The 24,722-nt window shown below is 38.1% G+C and overlaps 1 protein-coding gene across 1 annotated transcript in view; it reads left to right on the top strand.

The window, feature by feature from the left end:
• LOC104465903 (serine/threonine-protein kinase B-raf-like) overlaps positions 1-24,354 on the top strand; it is a gene marked incomplete at its 3' end in the record, with an annotated part of 49,331 nt that extends 24,977 nt beyond the window's left edge. The window contains exons 4-12 of the mRNA XM_010079132.1: positions 4,916-5,019; positions 5,907-6,009; positions 7,365-7,513; positions 8,626-8,745; positions 17,244-17,403; positions 18,998-19,034; positions 20,444-20,563; positions 23,233-23,369; positions 24,114-24,354. Of these exons, the coding sequence (XP_010077434.1) occupies positions 4,916-5,019; positions 5,907-6,009; positions 7,365-7,513; positions 8,626-8,745; positions 17,244-17,403; positions 18,998-19,034; positions 20,444-20,563; positions 23,233-23,369; positions 24,114-24,354 (1,171 nt within the window). The remainder of the gene's footprint in view (positions 1-4,915; positions 5,020-5,906; positions 6,010-7,364; positions 7,514-8,625; positions 8,746-17,243; positions 17,404-18,997; positions 19,035-20,443; positions 20,564-23,232; positions 23,370-24,113) is intronic.
• Between the last annotated feature and the right edge of the window lie 368 nt (positions 24,355-24,722).

Below are 24,722 nucleotides of genomic sequence, written 5' to 3'. Positions count from 1 at the left end.
ATGCACAAGTAAATTACTTTCTCTGGTATATTACTAAGCTACGCACTGGACACATTTTGCTGCCTGTATTGGTACCTTCTGTACTATTCCGTAGTATAGCTCGTGCTCTTTCATGCTCTTTGCTTTTGAAAATTGTTTGCTGAGTCAACTTTAAAATTGTTATAAAAACCTAAACCTTTTCTGATCTACAACTCTTAGATATACCTGTAACTTAAAGAGAAAACCCTTAGCAATTAGAATTTGGAAACAGATCCCCCCGTTGAGTAACATGAATTCCTAGGTGGTAGCTGCTGTGAAACATTTAGATTCTTTTAGTTAAAAAATAGAGGGATCAAAAGGTAATACATGGACATGTACAAAAATATTAAAAATGAAATATTAAGCATTTTTGTTTCAATAAAATGCAGACTTTGTTCAGTTTACTGGATTACAGTGATAAGGGTGCGTATATTGGAGCAGATCAGAAATCTTCTCATGGGGAACTGATTTTGTCAAAAAAAAGCTGATGGGATTCAGTTAAAATGCTCTGTGGGGATCCTGTCAAAACTCTTGATGGAATTGATAAACCCACTTTGGTTCCTGCCTGCCTATGGGGCTGGAGCTGCCGGCTCCTGCCAGGTGTCCTGGGGGCTCGGCATGTTGGGGCCGGGGGCTATGCCATGCTGGGGCTCCCTGCACTCCCAAACTGCGGGGCCGCATGCCTTCCTCTGGCTGGGGGGTGAGTAGGAAGCTGTTCTGAAACTCCTACTTTGGGGAGCCTGTCTGTTAGCTGGAAAAAAAAAAAAATCGCTTTGTTTTTTTTGTCTTGAGTTGCTCTCCAAATCACTTTCTTGGAGTGGGATTTTTCTTTAACTTTGCCATGATTTGGGTGTGAGAAGAGGATGGACGAAAAAGAGAGGTTTTAGAGGGGAATGCTTTGCAGGGTGAGATTTCTGCTGTGCAGCAGGCACTGATAAGGACTGAAGGAGGGGGCTCAAGGGCTACATGCAGAGATGGTGAGAGACTGTACTGTACCAGTCTGGGAAAATGATTAATCAATACTATAGGGATTTGTTCTAGTATTTAGTTCATTTAATTTAGCCTTCTGTTTCTCATCTCATGAGTTCTGTAAGAGAATGTTCTGAATGTGGTGCTGATTCAGGATCCTGGTGATTTTAAGAGAAATCAAAACAGTCCCCTAACTGTTTTTTATCTGGATCTTGTTGCAAATGGCAGTGAAGAGAACAAATGTTCTATGTTTCTAATTGCAAGTTGCATGAATATGGCTCAGATTTTAATGAAGGGAACTTGGGGAAGTAATGCTGGGGAGTAGTGAATGATAAGCAAGCAAGATCCTTAATGCACATTTTTCATGGTCCTCTTGCACTTGTGTAGCTGTAGGCAACCTTTATTTTGATGCTTGCCAAGTTTTGAGAGCTTGCCTTTCTGACCTTAACGATCACTTAAGTGGAAGCCTGTAACTTCATAAACCTTATTTTCAGCAGAATTAAAAAGAAAGGAGAAATCATCTGAAGTGGCATTATTTATGCCAGTGTAATTCATTAATAGAGTTGGAACTTTTCACTTCCTTATGCAGACCTTTGCTTCGTGGGTACTGGCGAATGTTGTTGCCCTTTATGGGGGATCAGTGCTAGAAGGAGAAAATGGCTTCCAGTGAGCACAAGGCTATTTCCCTCCTTCTCTTCCTCTCTTCTGTAATGTTAGTCACTTTTCCACTGTTGGGCTCTTCTCCTTGTCCTGTTTCGTTCCCTCACACAGCTGTAGATTTTACTACCCTGCTTTCTTTTAATACTTACTGCCTTGAAGTTTTCTGTCTCAGCAAGAACCTCTCCCTCCTCTATGCTCAGTTGTAACACTTCTCCTTGGTGGTCGCTTCCCTCTGGTGCTTCTTGTCCAAAATAAGCCATCTTTGCTCCCAATTACAGCATGAAAGCTGCCTAGACAGGATGTGCTTCTATTGCCTCTCCAGTTGTTTTAACCAGTTCTCCCCTATGTGGTAGCTCATCATATCTTTGTTTCTTGCCCACTGCCTTGTTTAGCTCTTCAGTCTGTCTTCCCTCTGTCCTGCCTGGTTGTTTCCCACCAACCTAATGATGGCAATCCCCTCTCCCAGTATATATGTGCTTTTCCTAATCAGTTCTTAAGTTTGTCCTGTTGCTTCTCTTCCCATTTCTCCTTTATGCCCAGCCACTTTCCTGGCTTTCTTCATTCCCCTTTTTTCCCCCACAGTCTGTCTGTCACCCTCTCAGTATTGAATTTCTTCTTCCACTATGGATATCAGTGGTGAAGTAACCGAGGTTGCTGTAAAGGTAGACCTGAAGTGTCTGTGGGCTCTCTACCTCAGTGCAGCAGGACCTGTACTTACAGGACAGATAGCCGAAGAACACTGGCTGGCTCCATCAGTGGCTCATGATTGGACTTGATCTGTGTGGGAGGTTGGAACACACCTCTGAAATCCTCAGAGATTTTGGTCAAACTCTTACAAATATTTACTCAGTATTTGTAAATATGTACATTGGAGGCAGGGAGAACTTGGCACCTGACACTGAGGGGATAGGCAGGTTCTTTAAGGGGTCCTTGGCAGCATCATGATGGCAGTAAATTGTAGTTACAATTAAAACCTTTTCTTAGCATGATTTTATGATTAGTATAGCACAGAACTTATGATTAGAATGGCACAGGATTTCTACAAGCAGAATCCCCATCGTACAATTTATAAGTAGCATAATACAGAGTTTATATTACAGCTTAATTTATAATTTCTAATCACCTGGCCCCTCTGCCGATCAGGTCAAATCTTAATACATGGTTTGCCATATCAATATAACAATCATAATCTAGACTCTAAATTCATGTAAAAGAATGAGTCACTCTGTCAGTCCTGGGAGGAAGCAGAGGATGGAGGAAGCGGTCGGCCCTGGGTCTCACTGTCCAGCAGCAGCTCCAATCCACATTCCCCCCTTAGGACTTGAACTGCTTGATTTTTCTAGACAGTGCTGTGGGTGCAGTTATGCTTCCCTGTTCTGTGAGGGGACCGTCACCACCACCTGATGGCCCCGGGTGCCTGGGACCTTCAGGGTCAGCCAGGAAGGGAGTAATTGGCCTGGTGCCCAGGAACCTTGAGGCTAGTAGGGAGGGAGGGGAAGAAGAAATCGTTTGGTTTGTCTGGTTGGTTCACAGGACCTTCAGGGCCTGATATTGAGGGGAAAGAGAATGAATACATGGCCCACTTGGTCTCAGAGAGTGTCAGCTTGCCTCATAAATTGGTGTTAATTATGCTAACCACGTTGCAAGGAGTCGGGAGCAGGGGGTATCAGTCCCAGAATGACCCTATGAACAGTTGGTTTCAATGTGAATGATTGCATTAGGAGAGACTTAAGCAACAGAGGGCTGAGTTTTACAGTGCAAAGTTGTTGATAATATTAACAATAATAGGTGCACCTAAGCTCCCTATTAACAGTGGTAGCAGGTATTAGTGACAATTGAGGATGTTTTTTGCTGGAGGAATGACCCACAAGTGATTGAAAGCCACAGTGTTAACTTCTAGGATGGGAAGAAGTTGTTTAGATTAATAAAAAGATGCATTAAGAAGTAATGGAATGCATAAAACAAAGTCACTTATGACTGAGTCAGAGGAGTTAGTAGAAGTTTTTTTTAATGTTTACGTGTTGGCCAGATGAAATGCACAAAGATCCTGTAAGAAGCGCTTCCATATTAATGAGAGAAAGATTGTGCAACAAAATATTCCTTTAATATGTCTCTTCTGAGAGAGCATATGAGTTCTAGAAATGCAGTATATAGTGTAACCTCAGTGTTCACAAAGCTACTTGAAATAGATTGCTACTTTTCACTGTCTGGCTTAGACCACTAGCAAGCTAGAATTGAGTCTCAGGTGTTCAGACAGACTTTTTTGGTTAGTTAAATCTGCGGGTTTTTCTTTTGATTCATGTTGGAGGTGCTGTCCATGATTATAGGAGGTGTCCCAGTGTGTATACCAACTGAAGTGTTACATATTTTCACTATTTAGTTCTAGAAATAGTAAGTAGATGATACTCAACATCTTAACTACACTTAATCACCAGATTATGTATTGCTCTGTTTTTGTGGCTTGACACTATACACTGTTCAATCACAGGTATACCTGGGTTTGGTGTTCTTATTCCCATAACATATGCCTACAGCTGGAATAGCGTAGAGTCAAGAAAAGTATCTTTGCTTTGCATAGTTTGCAGTTCTTTGTTTGGCTAGTTTAATTGTGCTTCTCTATTCTTCCCATCCTGTTAGATATCTAAACTTCTTGAATACTGAAACAGAAGAGAAGAATAAGTTTTTCAAGTAGGAAGTGTCTCAGAAGTTGCAAATACAGGTTAAAGTGAGAGGTGGTGGTCTGTCTGACTCAGATGATTGTTTTATTTTACGTGTTTGCATGCTTATCTTCTGTTTTAGAAATAGAAAATAAAATTTTTACATTTTATCATAATGTTTCTTTGAGTGCAGTCCAAGTAAGTTCTTTCATTTAAATTCCACTTGGCATGTTGCCCCACTTAATTTTACAGCTTGGTCTGAACTTTTTATAGATGTACATAGTTATTAGCTATCTGTGTGCTGTGTCGCCACTTTCTTCAAGATTAAAAGAGTTGGAAAGTCACTTTTAGAGTTGGGTCAAGATTTCATTACAAATGTTAATAGAAAAGTAGAGCTTGTTCTCTCTTCTAGCTGAGCTAGATTGCTTATATACTATTCACCAAGTAATATTTTCCACAATACAAAAAAGATTTTGAAAAACTCTTACCTAGCATTCTGTAAAACATCACAAAAAGTGGGGTTTAGCACTTGAGGGTCAAAATGTTTACATCAGTTTGGGGGGATACGTTTGATCTAGTTTTAATTAATTTCTTTTATATTTGCCCTCTAGGTTCCAGCAAGGTGTGGGGTGACAGTCCGAGACAGCCTAAAGAAAGCTCTGATGATGAGAGGTCTTATTCCAGAATGCTGTGCTGTTTACAGAATACAAGATGGGTATGGTTTGTGTGTCATGGTTTTTGCTCTTGGAATCTCTTCTTGGAGTTACCCAGTATGGCCAACTCTATCCAACGTTGTGCAAGGTTTTTTTCAAAGTTCAGAATGATATGATACTTTGCACTAAAACAGTTCGTGCCTTGAAAACATGTCTAAAAAGAATGTCAAACTTCTAGAAAAAGATATAATTACTTCAAGAACAGACACAATATAGAGTAATATGAGCTTGTAGACTGCTGGCAAAACTCTCATTAATCAAACTCATGCTAACCAAACAATTATTAAATAAGTTTCCTTAACTTTTTGGTTTTATTTGACTCGGTTGTAGTGTGTTCTTAACTGAGTTCAAGTGGGGGAAGAAGTTGAGTGCTTGTAGACTGCTGGCAAAACTCTCATTAATCAAACTCATGCTAACCAAACAATTATTAAATAAGTTTCCTTAACTTTTTGGTTTTATTTGACTCGGTTGTAGTGTGTTCTTAACTGAATACAGAGTTCAAGTGGGGGAAAAAGTTGAGTTTCCAGCCCTAAAAAGTTTGTAGATTAACTCACAGCACAAAATTGTCAATCTCTTTGAAACTCGTATGGAAGAGGTACTTTCACAAACACTTTATTTGATCAGAAAGGTATCTGTCACTTTGGAACCAAGGAATTGGCCACTACTGGAGCTGACTGAAAAAGTGCATTTTGTTCATGCAGTTTGTCCAGGTGAGGTGTGCTTTCCTTGGTATGTGCTCAGCTTAATGTTTTGCCTTTAAAGTTTCCTGCAGTTAGAGACTGGGTAGCAAACCCCCACGGTGCAACTTTCTACCTGATCTCACATCTTCAGCTGGAGACCTGCAAGGGCTTGGGTGCTGTTGCTAATGAAAGGTTTATTTACACTTTAGAGAGAAGAAGCCAATTGGCTGGGACACGGACATTTCCTGGCTCACAGGAGAGGAGTTGCACGTGGAAGTCTTGGAGAATGTGCCACTCACAACACACAATTTTGTACGTAGTTTTTTATGAAATGTTGAGTAGGGTTAAATCAACTTTGTACCTTCGAATTCAAATTAACAACTTTGAATAATATTTTGTATCTGTGGGATGTGGTGGGGGTTGCAAAAGAAGTTTTTAATCATAATAGCTTAAGTGAATTAGGTAGAATTATAATTGAAATAAGTGATGGTAGAGTACTTGATCACCCTTAAAACTTTCACAGTTGGATGGAATACACCCTCTAAAATCTATAAATGTAGGTAGGGGGTTTAAATCAGCACTGCATTGCAGAGCTGTAATAATAATCTACTATTTTTGTATTGCTGTATCTATAAAATGTATTCTGGGCCTCCCTGCTGGCTCTGCAGCAGCAATTAACTAATGAGCTAACTATTCCCAGAGCAGTGCTGACATCATCACTGATGCTAGTGCACCAATATGTTTTGACCCGATAAGGCACCAAGTAAATGGAAGCTACTAAACAGAATCCATCTAAACAGTTACAGCTACATACAAAATCCAGGAAATAATAATTGTCACATTGAAGAGAACGACCCTTTATTTAAATATTAAAAACCAAAATTCTCTTTGTAAGCTGCTTAATTTTTTTACTCAAACAAGCTAGTTTGGCTATGGCTAGTTAGATGAAAGCCTGGTAGGCTTAACATTTTTTTTTAATATCCTTCTGAAATTTTGATTATTACATGTAGTAATACAAGTAGCATGTGTTTTTATGCCAAGTATTGCTAAAATTGAAAATGAGACTAAATCATATTTTTCCCCCCTATAATATGGGGATAATATATGTTCACCCTCTTGTGATTTTAAATGTTTCTGACTTTCAGTAGTCGAAATTACAACTATATATGTAAGCATAGGTAGAAGCCATATATATATATGTATATATAAGCTGTATGTGTACTTCCAGTCCCGTGAGTGTTGGATAGAAATGTCATTTGGCTCTTGGAAAAATTAGAAGAGGAGATAATCTTTTTGGCAACCTTTGTTTTTATAGGTTGTATCCAATTAAAATCTGAATGTTTGTCTCTACTATGATAATAGTGCACCGTTTTGCTTCAGATTTGTTGCTGTTTTTCTTACTGCTAATGAAGTGGAGCATTAATTCTAATAAATAGTTGAAACAAATTTTTAATGCATGAAGACTATTTCAAAAAGGAGACAATCTTAATTTACATATTAAGATTGTACGATTTTACAAATTTTATGTAAATCTCTTTGATATATAAAGCTATAGCTCCAGCATCAAAAAAGAGGCTTGTGTGTTTGAGGGGGGTAAAAGCAAACAGCCTATCTTAGGCTTAAAGAAGGGCTCTGCTTAATTGTTATTATTATTTTTGACAACGTAGGTACGAAAAACATTCTTCACATTAGCATTCTGCGACTTTTGTCGAAAGCTGCTTTTCCAGGGATTCCGGTGCCAGACATGTGGCTACAAATTTCACCAGCGCTGTAGTACAGAGGTGCCACTGATGTGTGTTAATTATGACCAACTAGAGTAAGTAATCACAGTTGGTTTTAAAGTTGGGTGTTTCATTAAGCTTCCAACTGTCAGTGATTTCTTATATTAAGTCTAGTCTGTAATTCAGGAAGTCAGAGGAGGTGCTTGAAAAAAATACAGCAGTTCAACTGTTCTTGTGAGGCTGCATAATTCGTATTCTCTGTGCTAGCTCAGACATCCAGTTCATATTTTTTTGCTAGACTCTGAAATGCTTCCTTTGAAGCATGGATAGGGTGGCTGAGCAGTTAACTGTATCAGGCAGTCTTCTCATTTTTCACAGTTGTTATTCTTAATCAAAACTGGTTCTTTATTACATGATGGCTAGGGCCCTTGAATGTTTAGATGTGGATTTATTCTCTTCAACTCAAAAAAAAAATGTTAAGACACTAGTTTAATATGGCGAAATTGCAGTTGGTTTTACAGTGATTGAAAATAAATCCATTAGTGAGTTTGATGGGTAGGTAAGAAACATAAAAGAGAACGTCCCAAACGGTCATGTGTTCTTGAATTTAATTATTGATCTATTTGTGGAAGTCTTTGATGTAGGTTGAGGATCTGGTGTAAACTGGTTCTGTGTTCTCCTTGATTGGTTTCAGCAGAGGCTATTAAGTCTTCTAAATAGACTTTCATATAAGGAATAATTTTAAATGCTAGCTTTTCCTCCAAGAATAAATTTAATTTCTGCTTATGTTGGTATTTGTAATTGTTTCTTTGGGCACTTCTAGAGTTTGTGCTCAGGGCTTATGGATAACATAGTTCTCTCCATTTGGTTTTTGGCATTTCATGAGTCCAAACTTTAAGTTCATGTACTCAACATATAGGTATAAGTTGTGCATTCTTGAGGAACCATATGTTTGCAATGTCAACTAAAAGATTAAAAAATTACTGTTCACAAAGGTATGTTTAAGGCATTATATTTTGATACTTTTGTTAAAAATATTATTTACTTGAAATCTTGCACATTAAGGTGTTAGTGTAGTCTTTATTTTAAAATTTGGAATTTGATTAGTGAGGGTTTGGGGTTTATTTTTCAGTCTTTGGGTGTTATATTGTGAAGCTTCTGGGTTTTGCACAAGTTAGGTTGTTTTTGTTTTGTTCTTGCCTCACAGTTTGCTGTTTGTCTCCAAGTTCTTTGAACATCACCCCATACCACAGGAGGAGGCCTCCTTAGGAGAGACCACCCCAGCATCTGGATCGTACCCCTCAGTGCCCCCCTCAGATTCTGTTGGGTATGTGCTGTTTAATCATACAACATTTCAGTGCTGTATGTTTAGAAACACTCAAAATACTGCTTTGCAACTCTCTCTACATTTTTGTAATCTGGCTTGTCATGCAAATGTATCCACCTGTGCTTAACTTTAAAGAAGTGAATGTTTTCATTCACAGGAATGATATAAGTTAGTAATGAACCTGAGTTAAATGTGTGCATAAAGTGTCTGTAGAATTGGGGCCTTACTTGTTAAACTGATTTCTTCTCCATGGTAGATTAGACCTGGTCTAAACTGGAAAGATTTTATAATTAAAATTAATGCAAACCAAAACTATGTCCTCACAAATTGTTCTAGTTTGTGTTATCAAACTACAGTTTATTTGTCTTGAAGTAATACACCTCTGTTTCAGAATAAGCCACACCACTGTAAGATTGGTGTGAATAGATGCCAATTGCAAGTTCATAATACTGCTCTAGCTATTCCACATACTTACCACTTTAGTATCCTCCCGACCAGCTGTCTTCCTCCTGTTCAGATGTTGGGATGTATCAGTATCATCTGTTTGCTGCAGATGTAGGTTTTGTAAAATTAGACTTCTAAAACTGACCACAGCCTCCATCCCCTGTATTTCCAACAAAGATTCTGGACTCTCTCTCTGTGAAGAGATAAGTTATCATATTTAGATTATGTTCCCAGTAGCAAAGAGATCACTGGCACCACCAGCACTAGATAGTTGAACAAATCTCCAGGAAAGAGTAACTCAAGGATGTGTATCAAAGTCAAGAAACCTGATGCAGATTTATTAAGAACACCAAATACAAAACCCTTCAGAAAAACATTCCTGGGACGTACATGCTGCATGGAGATGAACTGGATTTGGCAGAGAGGCTCTCTTGGAATAGTGAGCATTGTGCCCAAACTAGAGCAGAAACGCAGCTGGAAGCTATGGAGGCACCTATGGACTCTAACTAGAACAGAAATTCCATGGACAGCCAAGATGATTTTATGAAAGATCAAATATGATGCCTCTCCGGAAAACAGATTGACAGTCCTGCAGAGTGAATCTCATTTGGTGAGTACAAAGAGACAGTGTTCTCATTTGTACTATTTTGTGCAGTTTCAAGTGAACTTGAAGTGCCTCTTCCAGGTAGTGGATGTTGCCTTTATATCCCAGGGATGCAGGGTACAGTGGATTTTGGACAAGGCTGTTGCTGTGGTTCTGTAACCTAAGCAGGCTCTGCCTTTCTTATGGTACAGCTGAAATTATAACCAGGTTATAACTATTTATCTATGAAGGAGTTTGTTCACACTAACTGTGTTAAATGCCTGCGGATGCCAAAGGCACTATGTAGCCCTAATACTGGTATATGCAAAGTTTTCCTACTTTTCAATTGCCTCTGCCTCACATTTGTGCTTTCTTACCAGTTTATGGGGATGCAACAGGATGGATTATCTTAATTGATACATGCACTACTTCAGACAGTCTTAGTTTTGTGAAGTAAAAACTGAGAGGAAAAACTGAGACCAAAGCTGGTTAATGCCTTAAGTTTTCTAACTTCACATATATAAAAATATTAACATTGAAATATACTTGCCAGTTAAAATTAAGGAGCTTTTCCTAAGTGTTGCATCTGTAAATGTTTGTGGGTACAGGAGCTGTAGAAGTTTTCTAGCTTTCTACTTTTTGCTTTTTTGCCTTTCTGTACACTTCCACTGATAAACCACAAAAAAAGGCATACGTCATGCCTTTGAAATATGTTTATTTTGAAAACAGTTAATGCTTATCTGCTTGTGTTCATAAGTAGTATGCATGTTACAAAGTTTTATGCAATTTTCCCCAAGCATCTGTTTGTAGTATTTCCTTTCCAGAAGTAGCTCAGATGCTGTTGTATGAGCATATAACACTGTCCATACCTTTCTCCAATTATCCCTTTGCCTTTCTTTAATAATACTTCTCTGCTTTTTAAATACATAATTGTGAAAATATTAATTTCTCTGAATATTTTTTAGATTAAAAAAATGCTGGCCTTTTCTATAAAAACACAAACTTACCCACAGTTTTGTTAAAGGGTAATGCTACAGTATGGGGCAACAGTTCAACAGGAATAAAGAAAAGTCTGACATTCGAGTTGTCTTGTCTGGGAAGAAAATAAAGGATTGAAATTTGAGAGTTGGGCAATGGGATTGAAAATATGAGGAACTAGCGCTTTATTAACACTTATTAGCTTAATAATTGTTCCTTTGATTTCTCTGTTCTCCTAGCATCTTGCATGGCACAGCCTACAGAGGAAGGGATGTTACTAGTCGTTTGGTAAACCTGAGGAAAGAGAAGGCAAACATCCTTCTTCATCTTTAGCCTTGTGAAGGGATTCCAGCGGCAGGCAAAGTGCCCAAAGAAAGGAAGAGTCAATGTTGCAAGACAAGCTCAAGAGCAAATGCGTGTGTGACATGCTGAGAAATTGTCAAGGGATCAAATGGAGAAGTTGGAAAGAGAAAGGGACGTAAAGGAAAAGACCATTGGACATGATACAAAAGCTGATAAACATGCTGGAGAACTTTGTTTCACTTTGCCCATTTGTACCATTGGAAAGCAATCTACTCTTGTAGCCTTTCATTCTTCCAACTGTAAGCCATAGGCAGTCCCTCCAGACATTCCACCCCACGATAAGGGAGCACATGCGGTCCCACTTGCACATTTCTGAACCCCTTATAAAGGTGTCCAGCCTCCACATTAGGCCTTTCGTTCCATTTTAGCTCTTTCAGTTTGCCTTATCCTGTTGTGCCAAAGCAGTAATTTTCTTTAAAAAGCTGCACTTAACTGGAAAGAATTATTAAAAGTGTAGGTCTCCCTAATAATAGCCATTTGTAATAAAATTGAACTACACAAACTGTATATAATACATTGTATTCATTTCATTCATTGCACTATCACAAAGTTTCTTCTGTATCTTTGCTTGTAAAATATGAGCACAGAATTGCTGTGAACCCAGTTCCCTGTATCTTACAGATATATGAAAAGGGGAGAGATTAGCTATTTCAAAATATTCCAAAGTTGTCTTTTTCAACTTCCATCTATTCTGTCAGATGTTGTGATGATGTGGAGTGGGTGGTAAGGGGGTGCATGGTCAGACTGCATAGCACAGAGGCAGGTTGGACTCAACAGAAACTGAAAGCGTCCGCTTTACTTAAGACAGAACACTGCTACTAAGCAGGTTGGCAACATCTTGGTTCTTTGAAAAACGTTTCCTGACATGCTTAATCTTCTAAATTTGAGGAAGAAAGGGGGACTGTCTGGTGCACCACTCTTGGAAGCTTGCCAGTTCCTGCCTTAGAGCAGGCTCCAGCCTGTGATTAAACACCTCTGCTGTGCTTTCTGTCTTCCAAATGTGCACTGATCATTCTGCCTCAGACGAAGATATTTAAATGTCTAGAAGAACTTCTGAAAAGCCAGTGAAACAGAGCCGCAGTCTTAAAATATTGTATTTAGTACTAAAACACCATTTAGATCCTCATGTGTTTCAGTGAGCAAAAGCTTTGTGTTTTATTGCATAAAACAGTTATGAACTTTTCCTCTAAAAATTCTGGCACCAGACCTTTTCCAGACCACTCCATGTAAATGTTGACAAACTTCTTACAATGTGCAATTTGCTGGTTGCGTAGGCCTGGTATCAGAATCAGAATATTTAGAAGAAAAAAAAATCTTTAGACTGTGCAACAGATGGGGGAAACCTCTTACTCCCCAAAACTTTTATTTGCAAAAACATGCTAGTGAACTGAAACCTGGTTTGGAGGACTAAAGACAGCTGTGTGGGTTCTCTTCATAGTCCCTGGTATATGAAACTGTCAGAAATTTTATCTAGAGAACTTAGCTTTGATCTGGGTCCAGAGGCCAGTATAAATGCACACTGTTATGATAATCCTGAAAATTATTTTTCACCTACAAGCCAACATGGATGAAAGCAAGTTATGGTATAGGAAAATGCACTAATCCATATGAAGTTATGACTGTTACAGATCTGTCCCATGATGCTTTTTAGACTGACATCACAGGATGCTGTAAGAGTGATCTTCTCTGCCTTGTAGTTACAAACTTGTACTGCTATCCTTTTTACCAATATGACATGTAATTTGGAATTATCAACTATTTCCAGGTTGCGGAGGTGGGAAAAGTACCAATATGACATGTAATTTGGAATTATCGATTATTTCCAGGTTGCGGAGGTAGGAAAAGAAAAAAAAAAATTGCTTTGTTTTCTGGCAGTATCTATGGAGTACCACAATAATTAAATTATAAATGTTTGACCTTAAAAATTTACAGTTTACTTGCTTGCTAGTGTAGGTGAAATACCATGGTATCCCAGATCCTTAGCAGTCCTTAGAAACTGCTTGAAAATGGAAGTACACTGTGTTCTTCATTAACAGCAGTAATAAAAACCAAAGCCAATCATACTCTGATGTAAATGAGAGGGGAAAAAAAAAGCCTTGGTACACATTTTATCTTGCAGTAGGCTTGGCTAGGGTATGAGTATGTAGTCTGCCAGGTGAATAGTGTGTACTCCACTGAACCCTGTGGCTAAACCAAGATGCACTTGTTCAGGCTGGGAGGGGGAGAAGAAAAAGCTCAGTCCAGCAGAGATACTGTCATTTTAAAAGGGAAGTAGCACACACCCTACAACTGAAGCTAGGTGATTGTGAATTTTCAGTTTAAGTATATGCCTAACTACAGCAAAATAAAAATCCAAGCAAAAATCCTGAAGCCCAAACCAACCTCTTTTAAGAAAAATCTTTCCTGAGTAGACCAGCTCTTAAGTATATGAAACATCGCATTGGTGAGTTAAAGGAAATTGAGGAAAATCTGTATTAAAATTTCCTTTATTTATAAAGTGAACTAACTTGTATCATTGCAAGTTCTAAGATCTGGTGAAGGTACTGTATATGATTTATAAAATTGTTTGTTTATATATAACATAGCATGCTTGGCACTTTTCTGAGTTTCCTTCCTCTTTCCCGTGGACTCAGTTTTGTAGAACAGTAAATCTGTGGACACATTGGCACATGCTGCAATTGACAAAGGATAAAAATCTACATCCGTCTTCAATTACTCTGGTCTCCTGACAAAATCTCTTTTCTGTTTTGTCTTCATAGAAAGGGAGGGGACAATGTGCTTATCCCAAATATGTGGTCCAAGGAAAAAGCATCTTCTGACATACTGCCAGGAAAAGTTGTAACATATTAAATGGAGATTTGACAACTCTTATCAGCTTGTCACTTGGGAAGCTGAGAATTGGTTGTTAAAGGAATGCCCACATCTAAGAGGCTGGAAGAAAGTGTGCAAGAGGTGGTATAACCTCTCTAATATGTCAGATTATTGACCACTTTCTTTGTAGAAGGTCTCCTCTAGCTAGCAGGTTGGCTGTTAAGTTCTTTAAGCCCCAGCCTACTGTACATGTTTGCCACAGTAAACAGTTCTTTGCAGCAGTTCTGATCTGGTTGTCTTGATTTCCCCCCCCCCCACTATGTTTGCTGGTACTGTGTTTGCATAGGCTGCAGAGCTATGTTGCAGCTCACCTGGAACAGACAGCGTAGACAGCGTCACCCTTTTCCAAATTATGGTGGCTGGTCCTTTTTGCTCCAGTGTCCCTTCTGCATTCCTGGAGTGATTAAAATTTAGGAATTCTATAAGAACAGGCTTTCGATAGCTAAGAGGATTTCTGCGTTCTTTGTGGTGGTGTGTTTTCTGTAGTTCAAGATCTTCATGTAGTTTAAGACCTTAATGCAGATCAAGATACAGCTTTTGCTGCACACAGGCAGAGGCTGGTGGTGATCTCTTCTGAGCTTGTGATCTCAGTAGGCCATCTTGGCTAGCAAACTGTGTCCTTCTGTTCACTAGTTAGCTTTTGTCAAGCAAAATTCCCATTTAATAAAAATAACCTATTTTTTTGTAAGTGTCCCAAAGACACCCACTAATGAAATCCTGATTGTATAGATGGAGCACATGGCTAACTGCTTATGAGATTCCCATCTCTGGTTTCTTTGGTATCTAAAGCCCAGAGATCATCCCAATAATAGTTTAGAGACTCCGAAGAAGAGAGTTCTTTATCAGCCTGTAATTGTTTTCTAAAGATCTGAACTTCCCCCAGTTAGAATTTAATGAGTAAAAAAAGCTATTCCAATTGTTTTCAAACAATGGTATGACATAGCATGCTATCTGTGCTAGCAGCGTGATGGGCATGATGACCTGTGACCAGAAATACAGAAGTATTTGCAGATTCCCTTAGCAAATGACCATTTATGACTCAAAGGAGAACGTAACTGAAACAGTATTTCTGCAATTTGGTTTTCTCTCCCTTGGCTTACTCATGATCATGGAAAAATCTTATTGCTTCTGTTCTCATCGTGTGGCAGAGTTCAAATGCTGTCTCAGTCACTCCTAGTGCAATGATCTGATGTTTGCTGTTACACGTTTCTTTTAATTTCATTATTACTGAGAAATCTCAGGAAGTTTGAGCAGGAGTTAGCTGTCCCAACAATGACAGTACTGGCCTGGCTGAGACACTTTTTAGGCTTTTCTTCTGAATTATTTTTGTGCAGCGTCTGGCACGCTTGCCCTAATGTGAAAATACAGTGCCTTAGAGTGTCAACCAAGTCCTGCACTTGTATCTGTGCAGTGTCCCATCTCCTGATGTGGGTTCAAGCTACATGGTTTCATTACAAAAACATTCAGGAGTTCAAAACTTCCTCATCTACAATAGAAAAGATTTTACCTGAAGGCGCTTGTTAGCAATGAACTTCAACTTACGTATATGTACATCAACTGCATTTAAAAAATGTTTCTGAAATTCTGAGCATCTTCTCAAGCGCTGGGCTGTTCAAGGCCCTTTCTCAGAGATGTGTCTGTTGGCAGCTTCTGTTCATTGCTTCCCAGTATATTCCCAATATTTATATTCTGTTGTGTGACAATAGATAACTACTTTTTTTAAGAAGTTAAAAAGGGTTAACCCCCCTGCCTATTCTTCCTCTGCCCCACTTCCCAAACATAATCTAAGTATTTTGTTACAAGAATTACTAGACTGTTATTTGAATTCATTTGCAAGCTCTCTGTTTTGCCATTCTCAATTGTGAGACTGTTGGCCAGGAAGGAAAAGGTGACAGGTATTTAGGATACAGATAGCAATGAGTTCTGGGATCAGTGCCAAACTGTATATAAACTCTTCAATGAAAGGTAGGGTAATAGCCTTAACAGCAGACCCGTTTCTGAAAAAATGTCAGGAGATCCTGTTGAAAGATGTTAGTTGCCTCTAAAGGTCTTTGGAGAGGCTAAGGAGTGTTCGGTTACAGGAGGCAGCACTGGGACCTGTTGCTGCTATATGCTGCTGTATAGTTTATTTCTGAAGCTTCTCCCTGTGGGTGTTGCCTTTGTGGGCATAGTAACTAAGCCATGAGTAACTGAATGGCTGGAGGACTCCTCTCTGAGGAGTTGTGATTTCTGTAAATTCTAAAAACCTTATTGTCAGATGTCATGTATATTTTAACATGAAGTTTTCTTTGACAAAAGTAGCAAATGTTTCTCATTAACCTTTTTGCCTTATATCCATTAAATCAAATTGTTAGACTTAACAGTGATTGACCTTGAGTAAGAGAAAAATGCCATTTATTATACTTTAACAAAATAAATGGATAACTAAAGAAGTGACATTTTGCCTTCTTACAAACAAAAAAGCAAGTGTTTAGATGTTTTGTCTTTTAAATATATGATTTGTGATACTGTAAATTAAAGATTTTACCTAAATTTATGACTGGCAGCATTTGCATTTCTTGAGAAAACTTGACTGTATAGTCTGAATGGTTATCTTCCTAGTCAAATCTATTGCATTACCTAACTGTAGTGCTGTAAGTAACGTTTGAAATGTTGCACTAATCAAAGTTATTTCTTAAGGGTTGAAGTTCAGAGGCGATATGTTTATTTTTAGTGTAAGTAATTCCTGTTACATTGGCCATAATATTAATCAATCATGTTGAGTGACCAGTGTGTAATTTTCAGTCTTTCTTCATTAACAGTAACCCCATCCATAGAATTTGTTTCATGACATCTTTTGACTGTAATGTTGATGTAGGATGTTAAGCATTTTTAGTTCTCAATGGGTTGCCATTAAAAATAATGTATTGTATTAACTCTGAAGTGAGGAAACTGCAGAGTATCTTGTTATCTGCAGTGCACGTTGGGCTACATGAATTTTTCAGATCAGTATTTACTGTTACTAGTTTGGTATGGTATGGTAAGGTTTTTTGTTTTGTTTTAACTCAGCAGTGTAATTAGGTGGTTTGTGCAGCAGAGAGCTGTTGCAATTGTTCATTGGGGAGTAGGGATCATTATGAATTGTTTTTATGCAGGCCTTTAGATCAGTTTTTTTAATGTATGTATTATTATAGTTGAAAAGGACTTACCACACCCGCTATGCAGTATTTCAAGCCACTTGTAGACCTAAATCCTCTTTTTCCTTGACTTTGTTTCTCAGACCACCAATTCTCCCTAGTCCTTCTCCTTCAAAATCCATTCCAATCCCACAGCCCCTCCGACCAGCAGATGAAGACCATCGGAATCAATTTGGGCAACGTGACCGATCCTCTTCAGCTCCCAATGTTCACATCAATACAATCGAGCCAGTCAATATTGATGTAAGTATTAATAACATTTAGATCAAGAATAGTAGATGTGATGTTTCCTTTATGAATATCAGTGTGTTAAATTTATCATGTGTACACGAGTTCTGTGTTTCTGAGCTAATCCTTGTTGGTCTGTCAGAATCTTCATAGACTGCATGTAAGACACTTTTGCTATTGAGAGCTGTAAGAACACAAATAACCCATTCTCCAAAAGCAGAAACTGCCTTTTGGCAGTCCTGTTCTTTCATTTTCAATGAAACATTCTACCACAAACCACTGTTCTTTTTTTTTGTCATTAGTCCGAAGGCTCATGCTGCTAGCTGTACCACAGCGTTAAGAATATGAAAGGCAGTAACCACTCTTGCAAACCATTAAGCATATTTCTTTATATGCCAGGTAGGGATTTTTAGTATTTGTAATTCAAGTAATTTTTCTGGCATTGAAGAAAATTAAACGATTGCAGTAAGCTGAGTTCAGATTTACTGAATGTTCTTTAGGATTTCAAGAGCCCAGTGTGTATTGTTCTGAGCAATTTTTTGGAGTGTTCAGAAACTGCTACACTTGTTTTCCCCATTTTTGAAATTTCTGGGTTCTGAGTCATAAATAATAATGGTTGATATTGGGTATAAGGTCAGCTAGGACCTTTCAAAATGTTGATCACAACAAGCTCTTTCTAACTTTGCTAACATGTACAGATTGTATTTTACCCTTAACTCTGCTCTCTAGAAAGTAGTCGTTTATCAGGTGAGCAGTCTTGAAGTATACCTGGACACTGAGGCACAAAATCTGTTTTGCCTGTGAGCTGAGTGAAAGGTGAAATGTTAGTTGAGCATTAAAAGTGTGGCCACGTAGACATTTGCGTATGGTATGTGACAGTGGTGCAGCTGAGAGGCGGGACCAGTGCTTGCAGCAGCAGTGCAGGTGTATAAAAGAATAAAATAATTGTGTAACCAAAAGAAAAAATCTTAATGATGAAAATGGACATACAGAGGAATACTGCTACAATTTTCTAATTTTCTTCTGTTTAGAAAGTCCTTAGTGTAGTTTTCTTTTAGTCTGGATATGTTTTAAGATACATTCTCGGTTTGCAGTGGATTGCAAATGAAGGAAACCTTTTGCAGTTAGTCATTTCTGAGAACAGAGTGCGCCTAGCTATGCAAATTAGGTGCTTTGTTACAAGAAAAAATGAAGCAGAACTCATTTGACTGATGTACCTCAGTACAGGAAATTGATGTCCCAACTTCTGATATGACAGTTCAAATAATTTGTGCCACAAACACTCTAACTAGAATGTTTGGTTCAATATTTCTTCATGCATTTTGGCCAACTGCGTGTTTAAATCAATATTTTCATGTCAGCATCTATTTTGGGTGGTGTACATTTCACTTTACTACTGAGAGATGCTGTTTTAAAGCAACTAATTTTGAAAAGTTTAGTTGTTATAAATAGTTCTTTGGAGTAGCTGCTATTAATAAGCCAGGGTAGGAAACAACCATTATTTCATGGACAACATATGAGGTTATGGATTCTCAGTTTGATCAATCTCAATTGATTCTGGAATGTAAATGATAATCCCTAAATTAAACACATTTTTTTTTATTTATAGGACTTGATTAGAGACCAGGGTTTACGAGGAGAGGGAGGTAAGTAGTGTTTAAACTACCTACTGTGCTGTATTTAATTACACAACCTCTCTGTCCCTTCCCTTTGTTCTGCTTCCTTCTACAAAACACAGGCACAAAGGAAAATATGACTAGAACAAAAAATGAATTTGCATTTGCTTGTCCATGAACTTAATATTTGTCTGACAAAGGTTTGAGTCATTTGGCGGTCATTCTGGGAGTGGGGGAGACAGAAGGAGAAAAAGTCTTGAAGTGGCGTCTAGTTTTTAAGTTTTAAAATTACCTTGCACAGTCACTTTTTTGCTCTCACTTTTTTTGCCACGCACGTGGCTGCACACAGATATGCTACAGCTTCCCAACTCTCAAAGATTTTTATGCCTGTTGTTACCTTTCCACCCATGGAAACAACAGGGGTTTTCATTGAAAACCATCAACAATGTAGATGGACCTTCCATACAAACCGCTGCATCCTAAAGCAGCGTGAAAAACTCCGGTTCTTCTCCCCCTCTACCCCTGCTGAAGATGCTGCTTTGCTGTACTGCATGCCTGTGCTACTCTTGGAACCAGGTTGTTAGGACCTTACACTAAAGCCGGGTCTTTTTATGTTTCCTTCAGTAACATACAGCCCTAATTCATCATTAAGTCAGAACTAGTGCCAAAAGCTTTATTTTTTTTCACATTATGCACGGGCCTGTTAAGTCACTTCCCCCGCTGGCCGTCAAGGTCCTGAGAGGGATTCCTATGTGCTGTATTTATTGCTATGAATATCATAATAATAATATAGAAAGAATAGAAATAAAGAAATACTAAGTAGGGCAGGCATATGACAGTTTTTCCAACTCCCAAATCATTAACACAGTTGTCTCCTACTAATTATACCTTTCTTCAGCCATAAGTAAAGTCTGAATTACTGTAGTGCACTCTATCCCGATGTCCAGGGTTTTGTACTGTGGGCTATCACTGCCTTTGTTTCTCCCATTCAAATCTGGTAGTTGGTAGGGTGGTACCTACCTCCCGTGTTGTGTTTGATGGAGCTGTTTTTTCCTATGCCGGCAATAGAACACTTTTTAAAAAAAGAATTTCCTTTAATCCTGCAAGCCTACTAATTTAAAGTTGCCAGTTTTAGCTATTTTTGTATGTGTTGATAGGTGTGGCTCTCCACAGTTTTGCCCATTTTGTCCAGCATTTAAATGTTGTGCTATCATGTTGGTTTTAACTTTTGATCATAAAGTGTCTGCTTGGCATCTGAAAACAATTGGCTGTTCCCAGTCATGAAACAGTGTTATTAGTAATTGACTTTTTTCCTTCAAAGTACAGAAGCAATCTATGAATAGGAGTCAAAGCATCCTAGTTATTTCCCATGACTTCTTTCATTTCTTCTATGTGTCTGTCTTTCTGTCTCTGCCTGCCCGTCTCTTTCTCTCTAACAGCCCCTTTGAACCAGCTGATGCGCTGTCTTCGGAAATACCAATCCCGGACTCCCAGTCCCCTCCTTCATTCTGTCCCCAGTGAAATAGTGTTTGATTTTGAGCCTGGCCCAGTGTTCAGAGGTAGTTGGGCTCTTCTTTCTTGTTTTCACCCAAACAAAATAAGTAAAACCACAGATGCTGTTTGTGCCTCACCCTCACACCGTGTGTATGTAAGTGTGTGAGTTTATCAAAACACCTCTGTTTTTTTGCTTGGCCTGGCTGGAATGCTTTGAATGTGCTTTTCACACATACTCACTTTCACCTTTACACGCTTGAAAATTACTATAAATAAAGTCTGACTTAAATCTTGAAACGCAAGGAATTTCATAGTTGAGGTTTTTATGTGGACCTTAACATATTGTTTCTGAACAAAGGTCCTTGGATTGCATTGCAGTGATTTTAAAGACAAAGTGACATCCTTAACTTAGAATTTCCTTGACTGTTCAGTTTGAGTCAGTTCAGTGCTTTAACAGTTTTCTGTATTTAATATTCTTTGTTTTGAAAAGTAATCTAGGAAATCAAATGTGAATTACAAACATTTCCATTGATATCTCGTTAGGTCTCAAGCTTTCCAAGTAATGTGTCATGTCAACTTTCAACAGATACTTCATTTTGAGAATGTGCTATTGATACCACATCAAGGCCCTAGATGGTTTAGACCACGTAGTTTTTGTATAGTTAGCAAATTTCCAGTGAAACAGTATTTGCATCCTATACCATGTAAAATAGGACTCTTCCATTTTCACATCATTGACTCGGGGCGTAATTCAGGCCTAAAGCTGTCAATGGATCTGTTGTATTGCACAAAATCCCAAAAAATCTGGGATTTCATATGCTGGAGAAACCAACTATTAAGTACTAGCATGAAATGTAAATATTTGGTCTGTACATACACATTTGGAAATGGGTAGTTCAGTGCATGTAGCGTGGTTTTCAAATGCTACCATCTTGGCTGTTTCAAAGACTTTTGTTTCAGAATATGTCAAGAGCAGTTCACCTTATGAACTTTGTAAAGTTCTTCCAGAAGTCTTGGTAAGAAGACAGGTGTTCCCAACAAGCAAACTGGCTACAGAATGGAATACGTTACATACAGTTTCAGAGTCCAAGCTAATGACTTAAATCCAACATTATCTGAAGTATTCTACTGTAATAACTTGGAAAACAGGCCATCTGGTATTATTATGAACAGATTAATTGTAATGTTCTACATGTGCTGTAAGTGTTTTTGGTGAAGGGTGAATATTGTGCTAGTGTTTCTATATCATAGTATTAAAATTTAAGTAGGAGACTTCAGTTACCCCTAAAGAAAATGCATTCTAGTAGAGCTTTGCCGTTACAGAGGAAGTCTGTAACCCAGTAAACTTTTAGAAAATTGCTCATGTTCTGGGAACTTCATACATTTAATTCCATGTATGATTTAAGACAAATAATATAATAAATATATGACAGTATAGTGACCATAATATGCATGTGAACAAAAGTCCATCCTTCAGGTCACTGGCTCCCAGCTACTTGTAAATGTAGTTAGGATGCCCAATATGCATCATTATTGTTGCTTTAGTGTGTGGGACAAGGTTTATGGATACTGCATCCCATTTTTGATGTGTTGGTCTGTCATTATTTTGTGCTTCCACTTCTAAATGTATGGATTTTAGCTCAGTGAGGACAGACAGTGCTGTATATATATAGTCTGATAAATTAGCGTGCATTGAGTGACTGAACTCGAGCAACAGTTTTAAAAGTCACAAAGTCAGTTTTTGAACTATAGTTGGCATTAGGAGACACTTTTTTGGTAAGAAGGTGGCTTCTGAAGGAATATGAGGAGGAGTATTGTCTTCTACCACTTCCCAGAGCACTGATGTGAGAGAAAGCATTGGAATGTTGGAGGTCTTGTACAATGTCATACATTGTTTAGCAGAGCAGCATGAATTTAATTAACAGTTGACCCTATTTTATGTCCTTTGCATTGAGAGGGTCAGCACAACCTTGTTACAAATAATTATGGTGTATTTTAAAAAGCAGTGTCTAGTTGAAGTGCTCTTTTTGTAAAGCCATTGGGGCTCTGAAACACAGCTCTGTTAGTGACATTTTCCTGCATAGATTTGTTTAGATAACATACACACTGCAGATATACTGTTCTTTTTGTATTTAATAGAATATGCTTCAAATAGCTAACTGAAGTACTTGTTCTTTTTTAATCCTTTCTACAGTCTAATATTTACTTTTAAATAAGAGCTCTCTGCTAACAGATAGCTTTAAAACAGCCAAATGGTTTTCAGGTGGCACTTGGAGACTCAAATAGAAAATATTTCAATTTTTTGCATTTAATCTATTTTAATTCCAAAATACAGTGTTTCAGCTATTTACTGGGTCCCTAAAGGGTTAGCTACAAGAAATCTGAGAGCTACCTGCTGAAATGCTACTACTTTTCTTCTCAAAGAAACTGTGGAATTAAAAAATATATTTTTTTTTCTATTTAAAGAAACATTGTCATGTTAATTCATGAACAAGAGACTGGGGAATATCTGGTATACAGGGATGTTTGCTATAGACTTGTCTCCTCCTGAAATGTAAGACTTAAACACTAATCTAACATTAGGACAGTATTCCTATTATATGTTTGTTCCCTCTTAACATTTACATTGATGTTTGGAGATACTGCATTTTAAAGACAGTTCTTGTACCTAATATCAATACATTTTTATAAGCTGGCTTCTTATAGATAAAATTATCCTGTTTCTGAAATTTAGGTTCAACTGCAGGTTTGTCTGCAACACCTCCCGCCTCTTTGCCTGGGTCACTCACCAATGTGAAAGCATTACAGAAATCACCAGGACCCCAACGGGAAAGGAAATCATCCTCATCCTCAGAAGACAGAAATAGAATGGTAAGGGACAGATCAGCTATTTTCATTCGTAGTATGGTATATTCATATTATAGAAATACTACGCAACCATGTTCCACTTTTCTTTTATATTATAGAAATACTACGCAACCATGTTCCTCTCACTTTTCTTTTATCAAAGCCTTCTGAATTATTTTCAAGTTGATTAGGGTAATAATCAAGGACTTTAAACCAATAAATAATGGAATATTGAAACTGTGGGACTGATATATAAATCATTTAAATAATTGACTATACTTACTTTTACTTTGGTGCACCCAAGTGTTTTGGTGCGCTTCATATTATAATGCCAGTTTCCCTTCAAATAACAGCTTAACTTTTCCCACCATGATTCGTGAACTTTGAAAGTTCTCTAGTAATATTCTCAAATGTAACAATACATAAAAATGCCTACATTTTTCTTAATTCACAATTTAGCATTATGATTGAGTAAGAATTGAAAAATAAATGGTCCTTTATTTTTTGTAAGAGTTTCTTAATATCTAGGGGTTTTAACACTGCCAGAAACGTGTGGCAAATATTTCATGCCAGGAAGTAGTTTAGTATACCTGTGTGCTGAGTTTTTGTGTATGGCTGGCTTGAAAAGTCAAATATCTGAAAAAGAAAGTTCTTTTAGGACTTTAATGATATGAAATGCTGATATAAAATCTTTAACAAAGGAGCTTTTTTCACAGACATTAATGCACTTGCTTTCTTCCTGTTCACTGTTTACGCATATATATAAAGAAAACCCTTGGTCGACGGGATTCAAGTGATGATTGGGAGATACCAGATGGACAGATTACAGTTGGACAAAGGATAGGATCTGGATCATTTGGAACGGTCTACAAAGGAAAGTGGCATGGTATGTGGCCGTCACGGCAAACAGTTATTCTTAAGCAAGTAACATTGCCTGCTGGGGGTCACCCAGCTGGAAAGCAGCTTCACAGAAAAGCACCTGGGGATTCTGGTGGACACGAAGTTGAACGTGAGCCAGCGATGTGCCCATGCAGCAAAGAAGGCTAATGATATCCTGGGCTGCATTAGGCAAAGCATTGCCAGCAGGTTGATGGTGGTGACCCTTCCCCTTAGCACTGGTGAGGGCCACACTTGGAGTGCTGGGTCCAGTTCTGGGCTCCTCAGTGCAAGACAGACATGGACATAATATGGAGAGTCCAGTGAAAGGCCATAAAGATGATTTTTAAATTAATAAGTAGTGTGCTAAACAGGTGATGTTAGAATTTCAAACTGTTTAGGAACTCAACTCTTGCATGTTCTTCTGAATTAAGTAATTATTAAAGTAAAAATGAAACAGTTACTAGAAAGGCTGAAGCATCCATCTTGATGAATGAGGAT

This window comes from Pterocles gutturalis, unplaced genomic scaffold (genome assembly GCF_000699245.1).
Source record: "Pterocles gutturalis isolate BGI_N339 unplaced genomic scaffold, ASM69924v1 scaffold36323, whole genome shotgun sequence".
In the NCBI taxonomy this organism is placed as follows: domain Eukaryota; kingdom Metazoa; phylum Chordata; class Aves; order Pterocliformes; family Pteroclidae; genus Pterocles; species Pterocles gutturalis.
Note: the sequence above shows the minus strand (reverse complement) of the source record. Positions and strands in the feature narration are given on the sequence as shown.